Below are 23,393 nucleotides of genomic sequence, written 5' to 3' on the forward strand. Positions count from 1 at the left end.
TAATAAGCTAAAAAGGGAGGATTGTAGTGTATGTACCCGTCTACCTTTAAGGAAACTATTGTATGTAACCGTTCACCTTTAAGAGAACTACTTTAGGTGTGGCACTACTTGTTTGGCTTCTGTATACTGTAATACCGACAGTGACCACACCAGTATATAAGTGTTGTGGCAGGATTGCTGGGGCAGATTCGCCCTGACCTTCGAATAGTAAAGACCCGTTTGTTTGTTACTCCTGAAGTCTGTGTCGTTATTAACAGTACAACCCACAGACTTTACAAATTCCACAGCCTCACATCTCTCTGTAAAGACGTTTCTCCTGCCTGTGTTCTAAATCTCTGACAATTAATCTTGTATCTATGACCCCTCGTTCTAAACCCCTCAACTACTGGACAAGTCTGCTTCTATCTACCATGCCCCATCCTTTTATAATTTTGAACACTTCTATCATAACGCCCCATAATGGAAAAGGCCCAATTTTTCCAAGCTTTCTTCATATTTGTATTTCCTCATACCAAGCAGCATCCTAGTGAATCTGCATTGTAACCTCGCCAAAGCCTCAATGTCCTTCCTATAGTGTGGAGCCCAATACTGACTACAGAACCCTAACTTTCTTAAGGTTCCTTATAGGCCCATCATTATCTCCTGGCTTTTATATTCTATAATTCTTGTGATAAAAGACTGTGCCATAAGCATCAATAGTTCCCACAGATATTAGTCATGTCACACCATTGTGGAGAAGTACTGATATGAAGTCTGGCTGACTATGCACCAACACATCAGCAGTGGACTGGGAGTTAGGAGATGCTGTGTGGTGCAGGGAGGCTTCAAAGGCAAGCAAGGAGAAAATAACTGACTATATCTCTATACAGAGAAAAAAAACATAGCCACAAAAAAAGAAAATGAGGACAATTTCATGGCAACACATTATTTAGTGGAAAACTGCTCACATTTCAATAAATAACCAATAACTTGCCATATCCATTGCACACATTGCACAATCACTCTACTTACAGGTTGCCCCAGTTCTCCCTCACCCTGCAAACAAAGAACAGCAAACATTTCAATGTAACAATTTTTTTTAAATGGACATTTTTTTTTACAGAGAAGGAATCTATTTTTCTACATCCCAGCACTTCAAAAAAACCAAAAGACACAAAAGCAAACTGGAACTGGCAAACAAATAATTATAATTAAAACCAGAAAATGCTGGAAATACTCAGCAGGTCAGGCAGCATCTGTGGAGAGAGAAACTGAGTTAGTGTTTCCAGTTCTGACGAAAGGTCATCGCCCTGAAACATTAACTCTGTTTCTCTCTGCACAGATGCTGCCTGACCTACTGAGTATTTCCAGCATTTTCTGTTTTTATTTCAGAATTCCAGCATCCGCAGTATTTTGCTTTTGCAAGCAAATAATTACGTGTTTTGCCAACTGAAATGTGTCACTTTTCTCCATCCTCTCTAGGTACAACCCCATTCCTAATCTTCCTCTCCAAGATCCTCGAACAAGTCAATGCCACCCGACTCCATGCCCACTTTGTCCACCAAACCCTTCAGTCTTGGCTTTCACCACCCCCAACCCCACCCCACACCTGCTGTGGTCAATGTCACCAACAATATTCTGTTTGAGCGTGACCAGCACACATTATTTCTCCTTTGACCTGCCTGTGTCCTTTGGTATCTTTGGCCACTCTATCCTTCGCACACTCTCTTCCCTCTCTGTGGTCTAGTTATGTGTCATTGCCCTTTTATGGTTCCAATCCTACTGGTTATGAATAGCCAGCACGTCTGCTGAAACAGCTTCTCCTCTTCCACCCGTATGGTCACCTCCAGTGTGCCACAAGGCATTTTCCTTGGTCCCCTGTTATTTCTCATTTGCATGCTCCCCTTGGCAACGTTATCCATAAGCATGGGTCCTGCTTTCATATGTATGCCAGTGACACCTAACTTTACCTCTCCGCCACCACTGTTAAAACACCCCCCATGCCCTTGATCAAGTTGTGGTTCACCAAGAACTTCTTCCACCTAAACATCAACAAGGCTGAAGTCATCCTGTTGGATGATTAACAGAAACCCCACTTCATCTTCCTTTCTGCTTACTCGCACAGATTAAACCAAATAGTGTTCAACCTAACAGTCATGTTTCAATGAGAACTGAATTCCAAATCCCACGTTCAACCCATCATTACAATCACCTATTTCTGGCTCTGAAATATTGGCTACCTCCAACCCTGCCACACTACTGAAATCCTCATTCACACCTTCATCACCTCCAAGCTTGACATTTACAAACCTCTCTTCACCAGCCTCCTGAGCTCCCCCTACACAAACTCCAACTGGTTTAAAACTCTGCAACCCACGGTGTCCCAATCACCAATCACCCTGTCCTCTTTCATCTCTTCTAGATACCCATTCCCAAGTGCACTGACTTCAAGTTCCTTGTTCTCTTTTACCAATCTTTCCTTCATCTCGCTACACCCTACCTCCGCAGCCTCCTCGAACCCTACATGCCTGCACTTGGACTCTGACACACTGTACCAGCTTCCTCCCTCTACTCCACCATCAGTGATAGAGCCCTAAGTCATCATGGTGGCCCTGCAGTCTGGAATTCTCTTCCTAAACCCCTCCACTTACCTGCATCCCTCCCCATCTTCAACAGCCTCCTTAAGGTCTAACTCTTCAATATCACCCTTGGTCACCTGCCCTCTATTCATTTTATGCTCAGTGATATCTAACGCCCCCCCACACCCCATCCCTCCCTGCCGTCCCACCCCCCACCCAGTGCCAAGTTCCTTATAAAAGGCCTTGGGACATTTTGTAAAAGTAAAGTTGCTATATAAACATAAGTTATTACAAGATTTCATTATATTAAATAACCTGCTGTCTTATGTACAAAACTGATGTCTTACCAAATATGATTATTCTCTAGTTAAGCTATGCTTTACAGAAGTATAGAATGCTATTTTGCACTCATGACAACTTTTTACAGAACGGTTTAAAATTTTATTTTCAACCTATCTCATGATTGTAAATATTCGGACTTACGGGAGCTCCGCGAAGTCCCACTGTTCCTGGTTCACCCTAGGAAAAACAATCGGAATTAACTTCTATTTCAGTAACATAAAGAGTTAATCCTGTAACTTTAATTTTGTTTTTGATCAAGATTGACCAGATCAAAATGATGGCCCTCCATTTTACCTCTGCAGATATTAGAGCCGGTTTTCCACTCCAGTACACCTGGGGAACACGCAGTTCCTGACACAAAGGAGTGGAAAAGAGGATGGAGATCCATGTGGATGAGTCTCTGCCCCCTTTATGTTACCTGGCGATTTCTGGAGTTTACCCCCAGGGGCAGGCCGAATGCTTGTGTCTTCAGCAGACACATGCAAAGACATGCTAATAAGGCATTTGGGTAACTGGCTCTCCCAGAGGGGCAGCCATTTTGAGGGGCACCCAAAAGATGGATCTTAGGCTCTGCACCCAACACCTCTCCGATTGGAGCATCAGAGGGGGGCAGACAGCAAAGGCCAAAGGTCCAATAAAGGTGAGTCCCCTATAAGGAAAAGGTTCTGTTTATATTAGTTTCTTTATATTAACTTTAGCTATTAACTGAGTTTCTGTAAGCAATGTTCAGTTCGTATTCCAGTCAGACAGTGCTTTAGCTGATAAGGAGATCCAGCAGAGTCCACAAACTGCCTTTGTTCGCTCAACCTTGCGAGCTACCATAGATCTTGCAGCTGTGAGACATGTTTGGCCATCAGGTCGAGAAGTTAGAATTTCAATAGCTCGGACTGCTAACTCCTCCAAGAACGTTGATAAGGGATGTGATCAAGTGATGTAACTGTCTCCAGTTGAATGATTTTTTTGAATGACAGCTCAGTCATGATAAAGTGTGGGGAGTGATTCTGGTTAAAACTGAAGTTATTGCAGATGAGGTAATATCGAAACATGTGGATTCTCGTGAAAAGTTTAAAAGATGGGTGTTGGGATAGATACTTCAGAAATCATTAAGGCTTGATCAGGCGTTCCCCTCGAGCTCGAGAATTGTAACAGGTGAATTCTCCGATAACTCGTATTATCGTAAGTGTGCTTGCAAGCATTTGTGTAATTGTTATTAATAATAGTTAGTGTTGTGTGCTTAATGCCTATGATTGCCAAAAAATGTCTTTGAACCCTATTATCTTGAGCAGTTACTTAGAAACTTATTATTAAGAACATCCAATCCCTAACAACCTTTTTCTTTCAGGGATAGCAGGACAACGATTTAGACGTCAGTTTAATATCGAGCAACCTATAACACTCCTGAGGGACCTACTTAATATCAACACCACCACATTCCTACTGAGGAGGGATAAGTTGAAAAGAGAAGGGAGATAGAACAGGTTCCACAAGAATAGTGGCCCAAGCCAAAACCACCAGCTACCACCCTCATCTCATAGCCAATGCCACTAAAAATCTGTGTTCTGAAGTACTGCTATGCTAATACATACAGCTACATCGTCGTATACTCCTGTAAGGGCAATGTAAACCAAACACACTACTGTACCATAACACGGACCAGCACAAAGTTCTGAAAAAATTCTTTTTTAAAAATGGAAAGATTTTTCACGTTATCTTTGAACTGTCCCACTCCATGGCAAAAAAAAAATTAGATCAAATGAGGAAAACTTACTCTATTCACGCCAACTCTACTCCCAGTGTTTAATGTTAAAGTAGAAGGGGAGATTTTCTGGTCCCAGCTAATTGCGGCAATGACTCAAACACTGTGAATGTAGTTTGTGATGGCAGCATCTATAGTGGACTTAAGCAAATAGGAACAGGAGTGGGCCAGTCAGCCACTCAAACCTGTTCCGCCATTCAATTAGATCATGGCTGATCTGTACCTCAACTCCATTTCCCACCTTTGATCCATCCCTCAATACCCTTACCCAACAAAAATATGTCGATCTAAGTCTTAAAATTTTCAATTGACCCAACATCCATAGCCTTTTGACGAAGAGAATTCCAAATGCCCACTACCATTTGTGTGAAAAACTACTTCCTAATTTCAGTCCTAAATGGTCTGGCTCTAATTTTAAGATTATTATCCACCTTGTTCTGGATTTCCCCAGCAGAAGAGTTTCTCTTAATCTATTAAATCTCTTATCATTTTAAACACCACTACTCCTGTTCCTATGACATCTGTGAATCGACACTCTCTCTACACTCCCTTCAAGTGTTTTTCTCACTGGGAGCACAGGAATGGCGAATTTATCCATAAATCTCTGTTGGTCTAAGGAAAACTATTAGCCTGAATATATGATCCTACGCTTTGTATAATAGTACCGAACTGCATATTGGCTTGTTAAATATCTCAGTCACTCTCATCTGTATCTTACTACTGCGCCTCATTCTGTTACACAGAGCAAAGATGCTTTCTCTGTAATTTAACGGTAAGTTGTGCACACACCTGCAGTTTACAGACAAATGCTTTCACCTGTCCTGTACCCTTTACTTACCTTTGCTCCGGGTTGTCCAGGGGTCCCTGATGATCCCGCTAGTCCTGTTAATCCCTGTATATATGCAGAAATATTTAAAAAAAGTATTAAACCACATTCCACTGATATTTACTCTTAAATGAAGTAATTGAAGTTTAAATGTTATTTAACATCAGCAGGCATTCTTTTCCCAACATGGAGGAATATTATTAACATCTCAGGAGTAAACAATGTAACGGTTCTACTTCTCCCTGCAGTAGGTGTTACCTTACCACATTAGCAAGCTGTCAATGTACATTAAACATTGTGGCCCGAAAGTCCACTTCCACCTCAATTTTAAAATTCTTATCCTTGTGTTCAAATCCCTCCATGGCCTTGCCCCTCCCTATCTCTGTAATTTCCTTCGGCCCTACAGCCCTCCAAGATCTCTGCGCTCCTCCAATTCTGGCCTGTTGAGAATCCCCGGTTTTAATTGCTCCACCATTGGTGGCTGTGCCTTCAACTGCCGAGGCCCTAAACTCCGGAATTCCCTCCCTAAACCTCTCCGCCTCTCTTTCCTCCTGTTTTACTACGTTAAAGGCGCTATACAAAATGCAAGCTGTTGCTGCGCCAGATCTGCCAGAACCGAAGACAGAAAATGGGCTTCTAGGGCCTGAGCTTTCAATGAGCATTCCAGGATAGCTTTGTGGGGGTAGAGCCTCCACCTGCCCCTTACAAGGCCATTGTCATAAGGGTGGGAAGGCGGCGGGGGGGGCGGGGGCGTGGGGTGGAGGTAGTCCCACCAGCAGGAGTTCCTGCGATCTCAGACTGGCAATTGGCTGGCCTGGGTATGCCTGTTCAGAAGAGGCCGACCCAGTAACAGATAGTGAGGGCCATCTGGGCTTCCAGGGATCGTAGCGTGGCCCGCCAAAGATTTGGTATCAAATGATTTATTTTAAACATTTTCAAAACAGCCCCTTTAATAAAGTGACAAAGTGGCCCATTGTGGGGGGGAAATTATAGTTTGTTGCTAGGAGAGGCACTGTTGGGCAGGCGGGCACCCCACAACCACCCCCTCCCCAAACATTATGGGCATCTGGCTTTGTCACCCAAATGAAGGGTCCTTCCCCTGGTTCCAGGAACCTTGGCAGGGTCAGAAGAGAAGGTTTCGGCCAAGCGCATCTTGGCATCGATGCCAGATTCCACCCCTCCACGCATTTTCAGAGCCAGCATTTACACACTGGCACTACTTGTGACAATTAATTTAGTTGATGCACACTTACGATCACATAAATCAACTTCAAAAATAAATTACCAGCAATGAATACATTATCTGATGCATAATGTGTCCATGATGCGTAACATGTAGAAAATTACATTTAAGTCCGAATCGGTACACTTGATGTAATTATATGTCTTTACTAAACTCCTAATTCTATTTTTTTTTTTTTGAATTATCTCCTCTACACTCCCCAAGGAAGAGATACAAGTTTGGGTACATGGTCACCATCAGCTTTATTTGAGATTGGACAGTAAGGGAGAGAAATTGAGTCGCACCCCCTTTGGGGCGGTAACTTTGCCGGGGCACTACTTTTAGTGCCCCAGCAGCCAAAACTGAGTGGTAGCGCCCCAAGAGGGAAGTGGGGTGCTACTGGAAGCGCCCCGCCACCCTCTTGGGGCGCTGCGAGGGAATATCATGGCACGACATGCCATGGTATTGCAGGCTTTCCTCCCCTTCATAAAGGGGAGGGGCCTTGCGCAGCGCGACCTGGGGCCCAGCTGGGCCACCGGGAATTGGAGTGCCAGCAAAAGAGCCCGGCACTCAAGAGAAGTGCCGGGCTCATGGAACGCAGCCGGCACTCCACGGGGATGCGGGTCAGGAGGCCGGGGACGGCAGTGGAGGCAGGTACTGGCAGGCAGCCAGCAACAAAAATGGCCGCCTGGCACCTCGCCTTTAAGTAGCGTTGCCCCGGCCGTAGGTAGGCCCCCCTGACCCCGTTGGACATTATGTCCGACAGTAAGTCAGGGGGCGCTACCGAAGATCGCAGCCGGGTTGCGAGCGGGGCGCTGCGGACGGCGATGATGTCAGCGCCGGCAGCGCAGCGCCACAGGGCGCTAACGGTTACCGCCGCTGCTAACCTCCTGCTGAATTTCGCAGGAGGTGTTGGCAGCGCCACGCCCAGGCGTTAGGCGCAAAGCAACCGAATTTTTCCCCCTAAGTGTTTGCAAGCTATTCAACTGTGGCTTTGTCTCGCAGATGAGCCCCATCCTGCAACCATACAATGTCCACATATGCACATTTCTGCAGGGGTCACTGATTAGCATACACCCTGTGTGATTTTTCCCATCTCTAATCCAAGCGCACTAAGGCCAGTTGTAACCCTCTTCCTGATTACTGGACTCAACACAGGTCAGAAATGGAACCTCGGACATTCCTGCACAGTGCAATTACCCACAGACTGATTGGGCAAATAGGCAAAAACACAATAAACATTTACCCCATTATTTTCCGCTGGGGTTATCCCGATTGTCTGCAATAACTTTGGCAGAAGATTCACAGAAACACTAGGGAAAAAAAGCATTAACGGTCTTTAGCCTGCTTTTTCAGGGTTTCCAAGGATCTTCCACCAAACTTACAGAAGATGATCAGAAGAATCCCCACAGAAATTATACCCCTTGCACTTCCTGCTTAATATTTGCACACAAAAAACACACACTTCCTTCTCATTATAAAGTTAAGATTTCCAAATATTAGCTTGAATAAAGTAGGTTACATTGACTGCTTATAAGACAACAACAGCAACAATTTGCATTTATATAGCACCTTTAATGTAGTAAAATGTATAAAGGCGCTTCACAGGAGCATTATCAGACAAAATTTGACACCTTATATATCATGTAATTTTTGTTTAAATGGTTACCATTGTTTGAGCATGTAATAGGGTCATGTAAATTAACAACCCATATCAGTTCACATGTATGCTCGCTCTATATTTTTCTCACAATTTTATGACTGGTATCTGCCTAGACCTGCACATCTAAGGCTGAGAACTGCATAATTTGTGTCACATTTAAGAAATTATAAAATGTAAATAAAAAGTGAAGAGATTGCAGTATAGCCTGCACGTGGAAGCAGTATAACGATGAATGTCCGCAGACACCTGGGTGAAATTAAATTTTGAATTAATCATTAGCTTGGAAAAGTTTTTGTTTTATTATTCGTTCCTGGGATGTGGGCATCGCTGGCAAGGCCAGCATTTATTGTCCATCCCTAATTGCCCTTGAGAAGGTGGTGGTGAGCTGCCTTCTTGAACCGCTGCAGTCCTTGTGGTGAAGGTACTCCCACAGTGCTGTTAGGGAGGGAGTTCCAGGATTTTGACCCAGCGACGATGAAGGAACGGCGATATATTTCCAGGTCAGGATGGTGTGTAACTTGGAGGGGAACTTGCAGTTGATGGTGTTCCCATGCATCTGCTGCCCTTGTCCTTCTAGGTGGTAGAGGACGCGGGTTTGGGAGGTGCTGCCGAAGAAGCCTTGGCGAGTTGCTGCAATGCATCTTGTAGATGGTACATATTGCAGACACATTGCAGACACATTGCACCGGTGGTGGAGGGAATGAATGTTTAAGGTGGTGGAAGGGGTGCCAATCAAGCGGGCTGCATTGTCTTGGATGGTGTTGAGCTTCTTGAGTGTTGTTGGAGCTGCACTCATCCAGGTAAGTGGAGAGTATTCCATCACACTCCTGACTTGTGCCTTGTAGTTGGTGAAAAGGCTTTGGGGAGTCAGGAGGTGAGACACTTGCCACAGAATACCCAGCCTCTGACCTGCTCTTGTAGCCACAGTATTTATGAGGCTGGTCCAGTTAAGTTTCTGGTCAATGGTGACCCCCAGGATGTTGATGGTGGGGGATTTGGCGATGGTAATTCCGTTGAATGTCAAGGGACGGTGGTTAGATTCTTACTTGTCAGAGATAGTCATTGTCTGGCACAAATGTTACTTGCCACTTATCAGAACCAAGCCTGAATGTCTTCCAGGTCTTGCTGCATTCGGGCATGGACTGCTTCATTATCTGAGGAGTTGTGAATGGAACTGAATACTGTGCAATCATCAGCGAACATCCCCACTTCTAACCTGATAATGGAGGGAAGGTCATTGATGAAGCAGCTGAAGATGGTTGGGACCAGGACACTGCCCTGAGGAACTCCTGCAGCGATGTCCTGGGGCTGAGATAATTGACGGCAACAACTACAACCAATTTCCTTTGTGCTAGGTGTGACTCCAGCCAGTGGAGAGTTTTCCCCCTGATTCCCATTGACTTCAATTTTACTAGGGCTCCTTGATGCCACACTCGGTCAAATGCTGCCTTGATGTCAAGGGCAGTCACGCTCACCTCACCTCTGGAATCAGCTCTTTTGTCCATGTTTGGACCAAGGCTGTAATGAGGTCTGGAGCCGAGTGGTCCTGGCGGAACCCAAACTGAGCATCGGTGAGCAGGTTATTGGTGAGTAAGTGCCGCTTGATAGCACTGTTGAGGACATCTTCCATCGCTTTGCTGATGATTGAGAATAGACTGATGGGGCGGTAATTGGCCAGATTGGATTTGTCCTGCTTTTTGTGGACAGGACATACCTGGGCAGTTTTGCACAATGTCGGGTAGATTGAAGTGTTGTAGCTGTACTGGAACAGCTTGGCTAGAGGCGCGGCTAGTTCTGGTGCACAAGTCTTCAGCACGACAGCTGGGATGTTGTCAGGGCCCATAGCCTTTGATGTATCCAGTGTGCTCAGCTGTTTCTTGATATCACATTGAGTGAATCGAATTGGCTGAAGACTGGCTTCTGTGATGGTGGGGACCTCAGGAGGAGGCCGATATGGATCATCCACTTGGCACTTCTGGCTGAAGATGGTTGCAAATGCTTCAACCTTGTCTTTTGCACTTGCGTGCTGGGCTCCGCCATCATTGAGGATGGGGATATTCATGGAGCCTCCTCCTCCCGTCAGTTGTTTAATTGTCCACCACCATTCACGGCTGGATGTGGCAGGACTGCAGAGGCAGGACTGCAGTTCAACCATAACCAGCAGCAATGAAGTGCCACAGGTGGAAGAAGAGCCCTTTACTTGGCCTGATGCTGGAGCTCTACAACTGCTATACGGGAACACCATGGAGATGGTGGGAGGCGGAGAAGGTGGAGCAGAGCTACCGGGTTCAGGTTGGTAATGGGGTGGATCACCTACAGTACTGTGAGTGGTCATTCTGAGTAATTGGAAAGCCTCCCGTTAGAAGGATCTGGCAAGCAGCTCCACAGAGCTCATTTCTGTACCTGATCGACTGACCAACTGAGATACACTTACTTGGAAGGATGTAACTAGTGAGAAAGAGGGTATGTCACAAAGTGATACACAGCGACCAGAGAGCAGAAGAACCTGGGAGGGGATGATGAGAAACCAGCCATCTCTTCTTTGGGGGGGCTGAGGGACTGAGGGACCCAGATCTCAGGGACCCAGTCTTCAAAAGAACTATGAATCGAGAGCAAAGATCTTATGTGCAGGAGGGGGAGAAAGTCTGCTCTCATGTTACAAGAGTGGATAGGTTGGAGGATGTGCAGAGAGTGAAATAACCAGGGATTGCGAATCCATTACTTCATCTGCTTGCAGTGGCACAGGCCTTATATGTTTCAATGAGAGTGCCTCTCATTCTTCTAAACTCCAGAGTATAGGCCCAATCTATTCAATAAAGGCAAGCCTTGTGCGTTCTTATCAAAGCATGAGAAAAAACCTGTTTCTTCCACAGATCATTTACTATCACTTGTACCTTGAATCCTAACAAACCCATTTAGTCTCCTGAACAAAGATTCTACAATGTTTCTTCCTCTCTCTAAGTTTAAGCAAAGCTCCAGAATACCTATCTAAACTTACATCCTACATCATAAATTGGTTAGCTCCCTTTAGTGGGACATATTCTTGAAGTCCCATCAGCTCAGAAAGCAGCAGGTTGCACATACCATTTGATCATCTTTGTTCATACTGATCTTCATAACTTTTAATCCTGTTCCTAACCAGTTATTCATCCACGTTTTTTTTGTTAAATTACGTTGCAGTTATTCTTTAGTTTTCACACATTCAGACATTGTTGTCATGGTTTACAACTAACGTGGCACAGTTTACAAATTTAGGGTACGTGACCTGGCATAGAAAAAAGTTGCGGAGGAAATGGCAAAAGTTGATGATAATATTTTTTTTCCAGTCAGTTTCTTCCCTCATAGGCAGTTTAATTTTGATCAGCTGATTTTCTGCCTTTCTGCACTCACTTAGCACTGAAGGGAATTTGCGGTTGGTAAAGCTACTAGCTGGTTTTCCAGTCAGCAAGCACTCAGCTCATCTCCACCCATTAGTACTATTTAAATTTAGACTCTGAATGAAAATCACATTCGGGGAGCTGAGCACTAATTACTGTTACACCTGGTCCTCTGGTTCAAGAAGCATTCCCTCCACTTGCTGGCAAGGTTTAGAGTTCACTGAAAGTGCCAATGACCAGAAGACAAGCCAAGTTTGTATGAACAGCTATTACTGAAACTCTCTGGTCTTACAGTTGACAAGCGTTCAGCTCCACTCCATTCTGGCTCCCATTTTTTTTAGTGCCAGTGTCGGGAGCGGTGAGAGCGGAGGTTCAGTGAGTATTTAAACTCACATTCGCGGGCTTTTTTTTTTACAGAGGCCAGTTTCGGGAGCGGTGAGAGCGGAGTTTCAGTGAGTATTTAATCTCACTTTCACAGGCTTTTTTTCACAGGCCATTGTCAGGAGTGGTGAGAGCGGAGGTTCAGTGAGTATTTAACCTCACTTTTGCGGGCTTTTTTACACAGGCCATTGTTGGGAGAGGTGAGAGCGGAGTTTCAGTGAGTATTTAAACTCACTTTCGTGGGCTTTTTTAGAGACTTACCAATCTCGCAGACCGGCGATGGCATTCCAGAGCCATGTCACAATTCAAAACGTGACGCGGGCAGGAGGAAGCAGCTGATTGGGTGAGTACTTATACTAGTCGATAGTTTGACAGTTAAGGTTCATAGTTTATAAAGTTTAGAAGGTCTTAATTTTGTGGTTATAGTTTCTAAGGTCTCTGTTGTGTAGCAGGGAGTGCTAGGAAACAAGGACCCTTGAGTATATCATTTAATTGTAGTATAATTGGTGGTATTGATTTAATTTAAATTAATTAAAGGGTAAGTCATGGCAGCAAAGCTCGACCCCGTGGCATGCTTCTCCTGCACTATGTGGGAAATCAGGGACACTTCCTGTGTCCCTGACGATCCATGTGTGCGGGAAGTGTATCCAGCTGCAGCTACTGGCAGACAGCATTGCGGCACTGGAGCTGCGAATGGATACATACTGGAGCATTCACGATGCTGAGGACGTCACGGATATCACGTTTAATCAGTTAGTCACACCGCAGGTAAAGGCTGCACAGGCAGGAAGGGAATAAGTGACCACCAGGCAGAGTAGTAGGCGCAGGCAGGTAGTGTAGGAGTCCCCTGTGGCCATCCCCATCTCAAACAGATATTCCGCTTTGGATATTGTTGGGGAGGATGGCTTATCGGGGGAAGCCAGCAGCAACCAACTTCCTGGCACCATGGGTGGTTCTGCTGCACGGGACGGGAGGAAAAAGAGTGGGAGAGCTATAGTGATAGGGGATTCTATTGTAAGGGGAATAGATAGGTGTTTCTGCGGCCACAAACGAGACTCCAAGATAGTATGTTGCCTCACTGGTGCAAGGGTCAAGGATGTCTCGGAGCGGCTGCAGGGCACTCTGGAGGGGGAGGGTGAACAGCCAGTTGTCATGGGCATATAGGTACCAACGATATAGGTAAAAAATGGGATGAGGTCCTAGAAGCTGAATATAGGGAGTTAGGAGGTAAATTAAAAAATAGGACCACAAAGATAGTAATCTCAGGATTGCTACCAGTGCCACATGCTAGTCAGAGTAGAAATAGAAGGATATTTCAGCTGAATACGTGACTAGAAGAATGGTGCAAGGGGGAGGAATTCAAATTCCTGGGACATTGGAACCGGTTCTAGGGGAGGTGGGACCAGTACAAACTGAACGGTTTGCACCTGGGCAGGACAGGGACCGATGTCCTAGGGGGAGTGTTTGCTAGTGCTGTTGGGGAGGGTTTAAACTAAAATGGCAGGGGATTGGGAACCTGTGCAGGGAGACAGAGGAAATGGAAGCAAGGATAGAAGCAAAAGACAGGAAGGAGAAAAGCAAAACTGGAAGTCAGAGAAATCAAGGGTGTAAATCAAACATGGCCACAGTAAACAATAATTCTAAAAGGTCTAAGAATGTTAAAAAAAACAAGCCTGAAGGCTTTGTGTCTTAATGCGAGGAGCATTCATAATAAGGTGGATGAATTCGCTGCGCAAATAGATGTAAACAGATATGGTATAATTGGGATTATGGAGACATGGCTCCAGGGTGACCAAGGCTGGGAATTCAACATCCAGGGGTATTCAATATTCAGGAAGGACAGGCAAAAAGGAAAATGCGGTGGGGTACCATTGCTGGTTAAAGAGGAGATTAACGCAATAGTAAGGAAGGATATTAGCTCTGATGATGTGGAGTCTGTATGGGTAGAGCTGAGAAATACCAAGGGGCAGAAAACATTAGTGGGAGTTGTATACAGACCCCCAAACAGTAATGCTGAGGTTGGGGATGGCACTAAATGGGAAATTAGAGATGCGTGCAATAAGGGCACAGCAGTTATCATGGGTGACTTTAATCTACATATAGATTGGTCTAACCAACTTAGTAACAATACTGTGGAAGAGGAATTCCTAGAGTGTATACGGGATGGTTTCATGGACCAATATGTCGAGGAACAAACTAGAGATCAGGCCATCTTAGACTGGGTATTATGTAATGAGAAAGGATTAATTAGCAATCTTGTTGTGCGAGGCCCCTTGGGGAGGAGCGATCATAATATGATAGAATTCTTCATTAAGATGGAGAGTGAAGTAGTTGATTCAGAGACCTGGGTACTTAATTTAAATAAAGGAAACTACGATGGTATGAGGCGCGAGTTGGCTAGGATGGATTGGGGAACGTTACTTAAAGGGTTGATGGTGGGTAGGCAATGGCAAACATTTAAAGATCACATGGATGAACTACAGAATTTGTTCATCCCTGCTTGGCATAAAAATAAAACAAAAAAGGTGATTCAACCGTGGCTAACAAGGGAAATTAGGGATAGCATAAGATCCAAGGAGAGGACATATAAATTGGCCAAAAAAGCAGCAAACCTGAGGATTGGGAGCAGTTTAGGATTCAGCAAAGGAAGACAAAGGGATTAATTAAGAGGGGGAAAATAGAGTATGAGAGTAAGCTTTCAGGGAACATAAAAACTGACTGTAAAAGCTTCTATAGATATGTGAAGAGAAAAAGATTGGTAAAGTCAAGCATAGGTCCCTTGCAGTCAGAATCAGGGGAATTTATAATGGGGAACAAAGACAAGGCAGACCAATTAAATACATACTTTGGTTCTGTCTTCACAAAGGAGGACACAAATAAACTCCCAGAGATGTCGGGGAACATAAGGTCTAATGAGACGGAGGAACTGAATGAAATCAGTTTTTGTAGGGAAATGGTGTTAGGGAAATTGACGGGATTGAAGGCCGATAAATCCCCAGGGCCTGATAATCTACATTCTAGGGTACATAAGGAAGTGGCCCTAGAAATAGTAGATGCATTGCTGGTCATCTTCCAAAATTCTATAGACTCTGCAACAGTTCCCATAGATTGGAGGGTAGCTAATGTAACACCACTATTTAAAAAAGGTGGTAGAGAAAAAACGGGGAATTATAGACCGGTAAGCCTAACATTGGTAGTGGGGAAAATGCTAGAGTCCATTATAAAAGATGTAATAGCAGAGCACTTGGAAAACAGTGACAGGATTGGACAAAGTCAACATGGATTTACAAACGTAAATCATGCTTGAATAATCTACTGGACTTTTTTGAGGATGTAACTGGTAGAATAGATAAGGGAGAACCAGTGGAGGTGGTGTATTTGGACTTTCAGAAGGCTTTTGATAAGGTCCCGCATAAGGGAGCAGCGTGCAAAGTTAAAGCACATGGGATTGGGGGTAAGGTACTGAATTGGATAGAAAACTGGTTGGCAGACAGGGAGCAAAGAGTTGGAATAAACGGGTCTTTTTCCGAGTGGAAGGCAGTGACTAGTGGGGTACCGCAGGGATCGGTGCTAGGACCCCAGTTATTCACAATATATATTAATGATCTAGACGAGGGAACTAGATGTAATATCTCCAAGTTTGCAGACGACACAAAGCTGGGTGGGCATGTGTGCTGTGAGGAGGATGCAGAGAAACTCCAGTACGATTTGGACAGTTTGGGTGATTGGGCAGATGCATGGCAGATGCAGTATAATGTGGATAAATGCGAGGTTATCCACTTTGGTGACAAAAACAGGAAGGCAGATTATTATCTGAATGGCAATAGATTGGGAAAAGGGGAAGTGCAATGAGACCTGGGTGTCCTTGTGCACCAGTCACTGAAGGTAAGCATGCAGGTGCAGCAGGCGGTTAAAAAGGCAAATGGTATGCTGGCCTTCATAGCGAGAGGATTCGAGTACAGGAGCAAGGATGTCTTGCTGCAGTTGTACAGGGCCTTGGTGAGACCACACCTTGAGTATTGTGTGCAGTTTTGGTCACCTTATCTGAGGAAGGGTCTTCTTGCCATGAAGGGAGTGCAGCGAAGATTCACCAGACTGATACCTAAGATGGCAGGGATGATGTATGAAGAGAGATTGGGTCGATTAGGCTTATATTCGCTAGAGTTTAGAAGAATGAGAGGGGATCTCATTGAAACTGATAAAATTCTAACAGGACTAGACAGACTAGATGCAGGAAGGCTGTTCCCAATGGCAGGGGAGTCCAGAACCAGGGGTCACAGTCTAAGGATAAGGGGTAAGCCATTTAGGACTGAGATGAGGACGAATTTCTTCACCCAGAGAGTGGTGAACCTGTGGACTTCTCCACCACAGAAGACAGTTGAGGCCAATTCATTAAATATATTCAAGAAGGAGTTAGATATATTTTTAAGGCTAAGGGGATCAAGAGATATGGGGAGAAAGCAGGGACAGAGTACTGAATTTGGATGATCAGCCATGATCGCATTGAATGGCGGAGCAGGCTCGAGGGGCCGAATGGCCTACTCCTGCTCCTATCTTCTATGTTTCTATGTTTCTATGTTTAGTGACCACAAGACCCAGCTTGTAGAGTGACCAAATGCTAATGTCCTTCAATGTTAGGCAGGCAGAGATAGGCAGAACTGTAAAAACACAGTGCTGCTCAAAACTAAAGTGACAATGAGAAAACAAACTGACTGGCAACGTTAATCTTGGAGGTCAAAATGTCAGGATTCATTGTGAGATCTCACCATGCCAACTTCATAATACAATGTGGTTGGGAGTGAACCGTATAAAGTGCCTGGGGTCAGGTCCAATGACTAAAGTTGGTGAGTGATATTAGTATTCGGCTCTCACAGTGCCCACTGAATTTTTGGCTTTGTGACCTTCCATGAGGTGGGAGGGGTTGACATAGTTCCTAGTCTACATGGGATGTATTTTTTTTTAATTTGTTAACTTTAATGACCTGTATGCTAATCGGGAGGTGAGTTGGGAGCAGGTGGGGTTTAGAGTTCATGACCAATGACCAGAAGACGTGCCGGGGGGGCGGGGGGCGGTGCTCGGAAGTGGACGGTAAACCTGGGAGAACGGGTTTCCCGCAGGCCCTGCCAAACTTAACGGCTGGGCTTGATTTGCATTGGAAACCACTGTTGCCCCCCCTCCCCTGCAGCCAATCCAGATGGAGAGGCTGGCTGGCTGCGGGCGGGTAGGCCTGTGGCACTAGGCCGCAGAGAGGAGGGAGGGATCGCATGGGGACCAGAGGTGGTCGGGTGGGCCGGAGGAGCGGGGAGAGGCCGGAGGAGTTGCGGGGGGGACGAGAGATCATCGGAAGGCCGGAGGAGCAGGCAGGGGGGACGAGAGATCATCGGAGGGCCGGTGGAACGGGTGGGGGGAGGGGGCGAGGGGGAGGATGAGAGATCGTCTGAGGGCCAGAGGAGCAGAGAGGCCAGGAGCGGAACACATCCGGGGGCCGGGAGCAGAACGCATCGGGGGGCCAGGAGCAGCAGATTGTGGGGCCAGGAGCAGCAGATCGGGGGGCTGGGAGCAGCATGCGGGTGCCAAGAGCAGCACATCAAGGAGAGGATGAGGCCAGTGGGCGAGGTGGGGGGGGCTAATCGGAGGCCTCTTGGGTGTTCTCTGATCGCGGGGGGTGGGTTAGGCAGGAATAGTAGATCCAGGAGGTAAGTGTAAAGGCACTTACCTCCTGGATCCAGCAGTCAACGCCTTACGTTAGCAGGCAGGTTTCACGGGACCTGAAAAACCCGACCAGCTACAGTTAAATTTAAAATGGTGGTTAAATTTGAGGCACGCCAGCCTCATTATAATATTTAAATGGGCGACCCGCCTCTTGGGAGCGAGTTGGCTGCCTGCCCCCATTCCGCCTCCATTAAAACCGGAAGTGGACAAGTTGGGGTCAGGAGTCAGACTTTTAACAGTTTAACTTCCCACCCAATCCCAACCCACCATTGGGGGGTTAAATATTCACTGCTGTATCTGGGACTCTATTCCAAATATCCACAACTCAATGGGGGACGGCAAAATTCCTTCTAATCTCAAGTCTTGCTTGAGGCTTCTTAATTTTAGACATAGGTTGGTACAACAGTGACATTAGTAGCTGCCTGCACCAAGTTGCCAATCAAGAGCTCTCTGAGTCAAGAAAAGATGCATTGTGTGAATGGAGCTTAATACCTAAATGTTGAATTTTAAGTGCTCATCAAGCTCAGGGATATTAATCCTGAGAAATGCAATCCATTCCACTCTGTGCAAATTGAAGGATTGGCTGCAGAGACCAGCCATAAAAATCAATTCAATTAAATCAATATTCCTTATCATTGGAAATCCAGTGACGCAGAGATTTATTTCCTTGTTTGCTCCATATAATAAGTAGTCTACAGTGGAATAACTGACAGCAGTGCAGATCGAAGAATCGAGTGTCAATGTCCGCACGCTCAATTCACTACACCCCCTGTTTTCATGCCATTAAAATCAATCCAATCCATCAATGTTCCATATTATTTGACACCCACTGACGTGGAGATTTCCTTAATTGTTCGTTCTGTACATGCTAAGTAGACAATTGCCAATTTCCAGCACTAAAGTGGTTCTGTTTCACATTTACTCCAGTGGATAGCACTCCTGCCTCTGAGTCAGAAGGTTGTGGGTTCAAGTCCCAACCCAGAGACTTGAGCACCAAAGTCTAGGCTGACACTCCAGTGCAATGCTGAGCGAGTGCTGCACTGTCAGAAGTGCTGTCTTTTGGATGAAACATAAAAGGTCCCATGGCATTATTTCGAAGAGCAAGGAGTTATCCCCGGTGCTCTGGTCAATATTTGTCCCTCAATCAACATAACACAAAACAGATTATCTGGTCATTATCACATTGCTGTTTGTGGGAGGTTGCTGTGCGCAATTGGCTGCCACATTTCCTACATTACAACAGTGACTACACTTCAGAAGTACTTCATTGGCTGTAAAATGCTTTGGGACGTCCCGAGGTCATGAAAGGCGCTATATAAATGCAGGTCTTTCTTTCTTTTGCTTGCGTCTTACATTTGAAGTCAACTAAATCCTTCAATTTATAGAAACGTAATACTGAACAAGAATAGGCCATTTGGCCAGCAATCCATTCCGTCCACAGACCTGGTACCAAGTTTTAGCCAGCAGAATCATAGATTTAGCCTGAAAATCCTAATATAGAGATGGTGAATCATATTTGGATGTGACTGTGCCACCTCCGGTGAAGCCATCTGTGTAGGAAGCTTGACACTAGCATTGCAATGTTCCAGCTCAAATATAACAGCTGAAACCAGCTAGCTACCCCAGAAACCAATGAACATCACAACATTTTGTCTCCATGCTGCTCATTATGGCCTATCTACTTACTGGCACAAATCATCACCCTTGGGTTGGCAAATCAACACCAGTAAATGGATGTAATGTGATACCTTTGTGCAGTTGTGCTCCAAGTTTCAGAAGAAATTGGAATGGCACTAACTAGGATAAACAAAATTCTGCTAGACTAGTGAGGTGATGTTGTTGTGCCAGTACTCCAGATGTTCCAATTTTTGCATCCTTAGGAACATAGGCAGGAGTAGGCCATTCAGCCCCTCAAGCCTGTTCCATCATCAATGAGATTGTGGCTGATCTGTGACCTAACTCCACATACCCATCTTTGCCCCATATCCCTTAATACCTTTGGTTGACAGAAATCTATCAATCTAACAATTGAAATCCTTGTCTCCCCTCCTCTCCTGAAGGTGGTAACTCACACTGGGACACAGTTCCTAGGATGTCAGCATCCTCTAGTAATCTCATCCAGTTAGTAATTTTTCATGTGTGAACTTAAATAGTGAGCATTAGCGGTTTATTTGACTGCGTGTAGTGGGGGGGTGAAATTCACGGCCAAATTTAGTACTGTATTTGTTCAGTATCCAGACATGTGCACTCAGGCCAGCTGTGTAGCAAATGGAAGTGGGAACCTTGGCTAATTTTCCCTCCCTAACTCAGGAACTCTGAACCCAGCTGTGATACCCCCACTCCCACTCCACAACGCACTGAAGCAAATCAATGGGAGTTGCCATCCAGGAGCCCATCTCACACCTCTTGAGCATGGCACCAGGCAGATTGTAACTCCAATTTGTGACCATAGTGTCTGTCGTGAATGTGCCATGTTAGTTTCCTTCTTCTCCTTCATTGGTTAAGATCCCAGGAATCAATCAAGGAAATGTTGGGAGCATCTGAGTCTGAACTTCCATGAGGCAGTTACTTCAGATTGGGAATAGGGGCACTGGGGTCTCACAGTGGGAGGGGTGCTTTAGAGTGGAAACAGGGGTGCTGAAAAACCATGCTTCAAGCCCTGGATTACCCATAAGCAATACCACAAGAGATGTACTATCTATTTTAATTTATTGGCCCAGATTTTGCGGTCAGTAGCGAAGGAATGGCGTCCACCATTCACCTCGTTGACAGCTGCCCACAAATTTTTTGCGGGCTTTAGAACACAGACTTGCTCTAATCCGGCATCTGATCCAGCGTGGTGCCCTCTACAGGGCATCTGTGGTGTCTGTGGGCAATGCAAGAAACAGCGAGGCTCTTCAACCAATCAGATTGAAGAAGCCTGACTGAGCATGCTTTATACTTCTTGGTTTAGAGTCTAAACCAGGAAGTATAAAGCAGGAAGTGTAAATTAAATTTAAGTAATGAAAGCAAAATAAAGATTGGGAAGGAGAGATGGGATTAAGAGAGAGAGATAAAAGAGACAGAAAAGTGAAAAAAAATGTTTAATCTCCAACATTAATTAACTTCTGAAGGAATGAGGCTGCACATTTGTAAAATTTATATTTTGAGGGCCAGAGCGGTTGTTTAGCAGTAATCATCAATTATCATGCCATTAAAAGTTCACTTACTCCTGAATGCACCAGCCCTAACTTTTTCTGCCATCTTTAGTGGGGAACTAGTGGGCAAGCACCCCAAGTTCATGCCACTGCATTGATTTCAGTGGCAAGTCTCTCTGTGAGGACTGTTACAGTGCACCCTGTGGAGTAGCAGGGTAACTCTGACTGCAACTTCCAGATTTCCGCATTTAAATCTGCATGCATGGACGCCGGAAGTTTCTGTCCGATTTTCTCCGTAATAATGGTGAGCACTGATAGTCTCACCATTATTCTCAATGCAAAATCTGGGCCAATATATACCTTTATTTTACTATTGATTTATGTATTGCCTGCATGAAATGATTAATGCAGCTTTCTCTCCATTTCTCTCACTCTGTTTCTCTCTCTCTGAATGTATGCAGAGATGACTGTAATGAAGGCAGAAAGATGTACAACTGTATCTCAGTTCTGAATAGTCCACAATTTACAATTATTGACATTCCCATATCCATGTAATCAGATTACTGAAGTATGCATTACAAACATTTTTATTCAAACCGGAACTAAAAGGGTTAAATTATGAGGACAGGTTACATAGACTAGGCTTAAGATGATTAAACGATTTGATAGGGTAGAGAGAAATTATTTCATCTGGTGGGGGGGTCCAGAACAAAGGGGGCCCTAACCTTAAAATTAGAGCCATTCAGGGGTGATGTCAGGAAGTGTTTCTTCACACAAAGGGTTGTGGAAATCTGGTACTCACTCCCCCAAAAAGCTGCTGAGGCTGGGGGTCAACTGAAAATTTTAAAATTGAGATTCATAGATTTGGGCGAGCCAAGGGTATTAAGGGTTACAGAACCAAGTGGGTATATGGAGTTAGGTCACAGATCAGCCATGATCTAAATGAGCTTCCGACCACATATCTGCAGCATAACTAAGACCACCTATTTCCACCTCTGTAACATCGCCCGTCTCCGCCCTTGCCTCAGCTCATCTGCTGTTGAAACCCTCATCCATGCCTTTGTTACCTCTAGACTTGACTGTTCCAACACACTTCTGGCTGGCCTCCCACATTCTATCTTACGTAAACTTGAGGTCATCTAAAATTCAGCTGCCCGTGTCCTAACTCGCACCAAGTCCTGTTCACCCATCACCCCTGTGTTCACTGACCTACAATGGCTCCCCATTAAGCAACGCCTCGATTTCAAAATTTTCATCCTTGTTTTCAAATCCCTCCAAGGCCTCGCCCCCTCCCTATCTCTGTAATCTCCTCCAGCCCCACAGCCACCCGGAGATATCTGCGCTCTTCTAAATCAACCCTCTTGAGCATCCCTGATTATAATCGCTCAACCACTGACGGCGGTACCTTCAGTTGTCTAGGCCCAAAGCTCTGGAATTCCCTGCTTAAACCTCTCCGCCTCGCTACCTCTCTGTCCTCCTTTAAGATGCTCCTTAAAACCTACCTCTTTGGCCATGCTTTTGGTCACCTGCCCTAATTTCTACTTATGTGGCTCAATGTCAAATTTTTTGTCTTTTAATACTCCTGTGAAGCACCTTGGGACGTTTAACTACGTTAAAGGCGCTATATAAATACAAGTTGTTATTGTTGTTGTTTGAATGACTGAACAGACTCGAGGGCTAAATAGCCTACTCCTGTTCCTATGTACTCTCAAAATTTACATTCTAAGAGCTTTTGGTTAAATTAGGATTTAAAAAATGTAATAAAAGGATGCTTTTGGTTTATGGAAGAGCTAATTCCACAATTTGATGTTTCCAACGGGGAACGACTCTCGCAAGGAGTGCAGCTTGGGAAATTGCAGGTGAACAAATAGTGATTTTCCGGGACAGTGCGCCTGCAATTTTTTTTCCACACACACTCCATGAGAGTGCCGCCCCTCGCTGGGAGCAGCGGATTGCGGAATTGCTCCCGTAATCTACTCCTTCCTCCTCAAATACTCTGTTCCGACTCTACCAGTAGACTGCAATTCTTGCGTTTGCTGTACGGCACTGTACGACATTAGGTTGGTAAGTGGAAGCCTATCTGCCTGGATTCCCGTGGGGTAGTTTTACGAATTTGCACTCCGAGTGCAAAGCTTCAGCCGCCAGCTGTGCATGATGGGCATTTGGGCAGGCGCCCTCCCACCATTCGTTTTAATGGGCAGAAAATCACACACCCAAATTCCTGATCTACAGTCCTGGCAGACAAAGCTCCAAACCAGGAGCACAAATCCCTAACTGATCTCTCCGGTTTGGGAATTGACTTTTTCCGATTGAATTGAGCAATCTGCTGTTGCTTGAGGTACTCCTAGCCATCCTCGCAGTCGCACTGCCGCCTAATTATTTGTTCTGTTTTTGCAGATTGAGTATCATAACGACAGGG

The 23,393-nt window shown here is 45.2% G+C and overlaps 1 protein-coding gene across 1 annotated transcript in view; it reads right to left on the reverse strand.

Moving 5' to 3' along the window:
• The window catches only part of col9a1b (collagen, type IX, alpha 1b), a 205,416-nt gene that overhangs the window by 120,755 nt on the left and 61,268 nt on the right, over positions 1–23,393 (reverse strand). Inside the window, exons 6-8 of the mRNA XM_085998169.1 lie at positions 5,495–5,548; positions 3,042–3,077; positions 1,012–1,035 (exon numbers count right to left, since the gene is read on the reverse strand). Of these exons, the coding sequence (XP_085854295.1) occupies positions 1,012–1,035; positions 3,042–3,077; positions 5,495–5,548 (114 nt within the window). The remainder of the gene's footprint in view (positions 1–1,011; positions 1,036–3,041; positions 3,078–5,494; positions 5,549–23,393) is intronic.

Source organism: Somniosus microcephalus, chromosome 9 (assembly GCF_052327205.1).
Source record: "Somniosus microcephalus isolate GS21.2 chromosome 9, FLI_Smic_1.0, whole genome shotgun sequence".
In the NCBI taxonomy this organism is placed as follows: domain Eukaryota; kingdom Metazoa; phylum Chordata; class Chondrichthyes; order Squaliformes; family Somniosidae; genus Somniosus; species Somniosus microcephalus.